The following is a 5,394-nucleotide window of genomic DNA, read 5'->3' on the forward strand; positions in this document are numbered from 1 at the left end:
AAGTTAGTATATGGGCAAGGAGGTGAAGCATTGGTGAAAAGAGCATTTTGTGAGTCCAAGAAATGAGCATCAGAAACAATAAACAAATATTTTGAAGGAGTTTCAATAATATAAAAAACAACGAAGATAGTTTTGTGTTTATCATTTAATCTTTTTTTCACAACTAATTAGTATACAAATTATTCTTGAATTCCTCTATGTTGGAAATAGTACTTCCAAATGTTATTATTTGATTACCATTATATTCTATTTGTTTAGCATAACAAGATAAAGATGAACCATATATGTCATATAAGGTTATCATTTCTCACAATTAGAATTGTGTCAATCTCCCAAGGGACCAAAATTATGGTCACATGTGTACCTAAGAAGGCCCTATGCTTTGTCATGATTGATAATATCTTTACTTATTTGCAAGGTTTGAGTAATCCTTTGGGTAGTTTTGTAGTTGTTTGTAAAAGAGAGAGATTTTTAATGCTTGATTTGTCTATAAAAACTTTCTTTTCAAAATATGCCTTCCAAATTCTCACCAATTTGTTAAATAAGCTCGCAAATGATCTCATTCTTAAGGATATTGGAAGGGAACATTATATGTTCCTTGTAGAAGATATTAAGTATGGACTTATTGACACATGGATTGATAAATATTGTAATGTATCTATTACCCCTCAATTAGAGGTTATAGCACTTTCTTTCATGCTACATTCGAGAGTAAGGACTAATAGATGTTTTTCAAGATTAGTGGCATCTAAAGGTGGAGGAATTTTCATCATCTTAAGTTAGCTTCTCACTTTGAGATATTTTCTTGTATGCGAAGTATTTTTTTATTTCTTAATTTTATTTCTGCTGCTAAATTTTTTTAAGAATACATATATAAGTAATTAAATTTTTATACATCTTGATGTGCCCAAATTCCCCTTGATCTTGATTGATGGGGAGGAGGAATACCATGACAATCAGCATGTGGCAACTAGAGAATTGGAATTTTTACTAAGTTGGACATGGATTGAGACGAATGAAGACCCTGGGTGGGTTAAATCTTATGTCCATCTAGAGGAGATTTAATGGGACATGCAGGTCAAGGACATCCATCCAAATGTTTTGGCAAAGATGACTAGTGGAAAGTTTCAAGGTTTTGTCTAAGGTCAAACATTTTTTTTCTTTAAAATTTGTTAGGTATATGGTTAAGTTGTTAGGGTTTCATTGGTGTATGTTTGGTTAGGTTCAAGATGATATTAGATCCATTTTTGTTTAGTCGGGATCTCTCTTTGGCTCTACAAAGCATATCTTTTTAGACTCCATTAATCTATTATATTTTAGGATCCCTTTATATTTTTTATGGACTCTATTAAACTATTTCAAATTAATCTAATGGGAGTTGGCCCTTCCAACAATTTAACTACCCAAAAACCAATTAAATTTATATACATATATTTTTATAATTATAGCTAGTTCCTGTATAATCATATGGATCTATTCCAATAATAATTCTTTAACTAGAAGAGGTTCTATAGAACCAACCCCCATCTAAAAACTCTACATCACGGATCCCCTAAACCTCTTCACTTGATCAAGCTTTAACTAAGGGATGTAATAAATGATAATATAGCCATATTATAGGAAACATAGATTTTTTACAATGAACCAAATATCACCCATATATTTGATATTTTGTATTGACGATATGTTAATCCCACTAAATATATTGATGGAAAACTATACAGATTCTACCCATGGAAGGAGGAGAAGTTGTATTTTTATTGGGAAGGAATAACATATATATATATATATATGCTTGATTTACATAATTGTAAACAAATTGTAGTCCAGTTATTGAATTAATGTTTATTTTTAATAAACTTTAAAAAGTAATTCAAGAAAGTGTTAGGTTTGGTAAACAATGAGGTAATATTAAACAATTCATAGAGGTCATGAGAAAATCTTACAAATAACAAATATATTATGTTTTAAAAAATTCTTATAGATCTTACCATTGTAAAATAAATAAAATTGTTTGTAATAGAATTGTAAATTTTAATGAATCATTATATATTTTTCCTTATGTATTAATTGACTATTTGGATGTTGAAAAATCAAAGAAATATTTAACAATAAATCATGTGTCACAAGAAAACATTTTTTCATAAAATTATTATTTTCAATTAAATAGCTGAATAAAAAATCCCAGTCATACAAAATAATGATATAAGAAAATATAATCTTATTCTAAAATAAATTTTAGAAAATAAATTTTAAAAATTCTCTGCCAAGGTTTTAATTTTAATTCTATAGTGGAATTTCACTTTGAAAGGTCCATGTGGACACGTCTCTCTCACAGTAATTTAACTATGGCCTCAATATTCATATATTCCAAAGCAATTGGGCTATTTCACAAATAATTATGAGTCTGAATATGCATGGTTATTGATCCAAAAATGTACTGATACATTTGTCTTTGTAGTTTGTAAACTATGCTGAACCAGCACACGATTGGATGCAGTGAGAATTTAAAAAGTGAGCACAAAGTTTAGAATCTAATTGAAGGCATAGGATAAATGATCAACAGGGGGGAAGATCTTTTGGAGGAGGAAGAAGAGATTGAGATCTGCCATTTCCATTTAAAACAACCCATGCCATCTTCAATCCCCAGCTAGTATGCAGCTCGAGATGACAATGCATAAACCACACTCCTGCAATAACATACATACAATTAGACATATTTATATGAAACAAACACAAATCATTGAATTAGATGAGTGATTGAAGCTATCATTAAATAATTATAGTAATACCTGGATTATCAGCCACGAATCTAAGAGCCACCCAACCTCCACTGGGAACTCCAACTGTGTTTCTCTCGGGAGGATCCACAAGATTAAAATTAGCGGGATCAGTGCTTGCATTGTAGTTTCCCGTTCCCTGACCCATTATGAAGAAGTTGAAGCCGTGCAGATGCAGAGGATGGCTCTCGAAGGTCACAACGCTGGTGTCCTGCAGAACTAGTTGTACATTAGTATTAAAGGGAATCACTTCTACTCTGGTGTCGTTGAGGGTCCGTGTGTTGTTAGGCGGCGTGCCCGTGTAGTTGAAGGGAAATGGCGGATTGTCAGGGAAAGTGGTATTGAAGACTCCGTTGGACTGGTTAAAGTAGTGTGCTTGAAGGAGAGCGGTGGTGGGAAGAATGAAGGATATGTTGTTAATGGAGGCTGCAAATTTTGTACCGTTAGGGCCTTGACATGTTTGTCCTTGGGGACATGGATTTAGCCCCAATCCCACTGTGAATAGGAACGATCTATCTACCTTCTGAGGAACATTTGCTGCTGGAAATTTCGGATTGCCCAAGCTTCTCATCTTTTGGCTAAAATTGGCGGCAAAGGAGGTATCATTCGAGGCTGGAAGCGTTGGTTTCATCATAGGAAGAGAAGATGAGGATGAATTAACTGTTGTCGCATTGGAAACATACTCTAAAATTCCAGCACTGGTTGAGTTATCAAAAGCTGCTGTTCCCGTAGCGAAAGGGCCTGCTAACATGAGGAATGTGGCATTGGGTGGCTGAGACATAGCTGTCAAGAGGACGTTTGTAGTCTGACCAGGAGTGATCAGAATAACATTGGTTTGAAAAGGCTTGACATACACAGCGTCCGCTTCTACCACAGTCAGTGTATGATTGGCGATTCCAAAAAACAGGTCATCATTGAGTGCAGAATTAACTATACGCAGTAGGTAGGTTTTCCCAGGGATCACTTTGAGCCTGAATGTATCTGCATTACACAGAAGACCTCTGTAACATTTACATTTAAATTAAACAACAGCGACCAGTCTATTTATATTTCAACTATTTTAATTGCCTGCCCTCACCGTTGGTAGAGCAGTTATACATAAGTCCAGGGAGTCCGTTAATGGTATACGCATCTGACACATTAGCTTGCGCACCACTTTGCATTGCTTGATTGATAACAGTCTCAGTGTCTGCATTCCACCACTCCCCTACAATTGGCAACGCAATAACAGTATTTTCATTTCAAATTTAGGACTACGTACAATGGCAACACATTATCAACGAGTACTGAAGGGCATACCAAAAACAATAGGCACTTCCTGGTGTGGGTGAGGGAATGGGTAAGAAGCATTCTTCTTGGGATAGATGATAATGGGACCATGTAAGCTTGCTCGCAACCATGAGATGTGGGCATGCCACCACAGTGTTCCTCTCTGCCTTTTGATAATAAATTTGTACGCATAAGTTTTCCCGGTTTGAATTGGACACTGAGTGACATAAGCAGGACCGTCCGCCCACCCAGATCTAAGCTGACGAATTCCATGCCTGAGCAATTCATAAGAATTCACTAGGTGTGCCCACTAAAGGAACATGAGCATATAATATTATTTTTATTAATCAAAAAAACGAGCAGCAGGAACAGAAGAGATACCAATGTATGCTAACATTGTTTTTAACATTATTTGTTACTTTGACAACCACGCGATCTCCTTCTCGAGCAACTATTGCAGGCCCCGGATATTGACCGTTCACAGTCAAGAGAGATTTCGTAGTGCAAAGGCGGGTCACATTCGTCATTTGGATCTGTAGATGTTTACAACAAAGGAAGAATCATGCCAATCTGACCAGGACTGAACCTCACGAAAACAGAATAAAATAAAATAATGCTCTCCTAAACAATGTAACATTCAACTCTTTAACATATAACCCACGCTGAATTTGTAGCGCCGTGTAATCACAGTATGTTTCGCTGAAACAAATTGAATAGTGAACCACAATGCCAAAAGTGGCAACAGGAGACGGCCATATAATGTCTGCATTGCGGGAATCATACAATAAGTCCTCTTTCAGAGTACTTTCAGAGTCTGATCTCAACTTAAACAGGCTAAATAAGTATTTGCCAAATTGTTTCTGGCCTGAGATGTGAAAATCTGTTTCTTTCTGTTTGTATATATAGATAGAAGGATCAAATCAACTGTGAGCTCCTTTCGCTTTTGTTGGATGGGTTGGTAGGCAATACTAATATTTCAACACAGGATTAAAAAATCAGTGTAAGAATTTATTGTTAGCAACTGTATTTATCTATTTCATTTTCTTGACTTTTCATAATTCACATGTACAATTCGTGGTATTTGTTTGTTATGCAGATAAGGTGGGCTTTCTGTCTGGAGTGGCAACCAAGTAAAGCATGAACCCGTTGAACACACCATCTTTTCCATTGCCATTTAAATCCATGTAAAGTAAACATCTTTTGGTATACCAACCACTGTTCATATTTTTGTTTTATGAAAATTTTCAAGTTATTGTGTCCACATCCATTCGATCCAAATTGGTCAATATAAAGTGGTCCAAGCCTCCACTCGCTGTCTTCAAAACAACATTGTATTTCTCTGCAA

At 35.2% G+C, this 5,394-nt stretch overlaps 1 protein-coding gene across 1 annotated transcript; it reads right to left on the bottom strand.

Annotated features, from left to right (window-relative positions):
- Nucleotides 1-2,415: 2,415 nt before the first annotated feature.
- LOC131039227 (laccase-4-like) lies at nucleotides 2,416-4,862 on the bottom strand. The gene is made up of 6 exons (XM_057971934.2): nucleotides 4,711-4,862; nucleotides 4,431-4,582; nucleotides 4,080-4,324; nucleotides 3,859-3,987; nucleotides 2,793-3,761; nucleotides 2,416-2,690 (listed from the first exon to the last, which is right to left on the bottom strand). The coding sequence occupies exons 1-6, from the start codon at nucleotides 4,828-4,830 to the stop codon at nucleotides 2,560-2,562; spliced, it is 1,746 nt and encodes a 581-aa protein (XP_057827917.2). The 5' UTR covers nucleotides 4,831-4,862; the 3' UTR covers nucleotides 2,416-2,559.
- Between the last annotated feature and the right edge of the window lie 532 nt (nucleotides 4,863-5,394).

Source organism: Cryptomeria japonica, chromosome 10 (assembly GCF_030272615.1).
Source record: "Cryptomeria japonica chromosome 10, Sugi_1.0, whole genome shotgun sequence".
In the NCBI taxonomy this organism is placed as follows: domain Eukaryota; kingdom Viridiplantae; phylum Streptophyta; class Pinopsida; order Cupressales; family Cupressaceae; genus Cryptomeria; species Cryptomeria japonica.

Bases quoted from the DNA above. Each gene is read 5' to 3' on its own strand.
- LOC131039227 (XM_057971934.2), bottom strand. From the start codon at position 4,830: ATGATTCCCGCAATGCAGACATTATATGGCCGTCTCCTGTTGCCACTT. The intron at 4,583-4,710 runs GTGGGTTATATG...AAACATCTACAG, and splicing joins CACGGCGCTACAAATTCAGC to ATCCAAATGACGAATGTGAC. The intron at 2,691-2,792 runs GTATTACTATAA...ATGTTATTGCAG, and splicing joins ATTCGTGGCTGATAATCCAG to GAGTGTGGTTTATGCATTGT.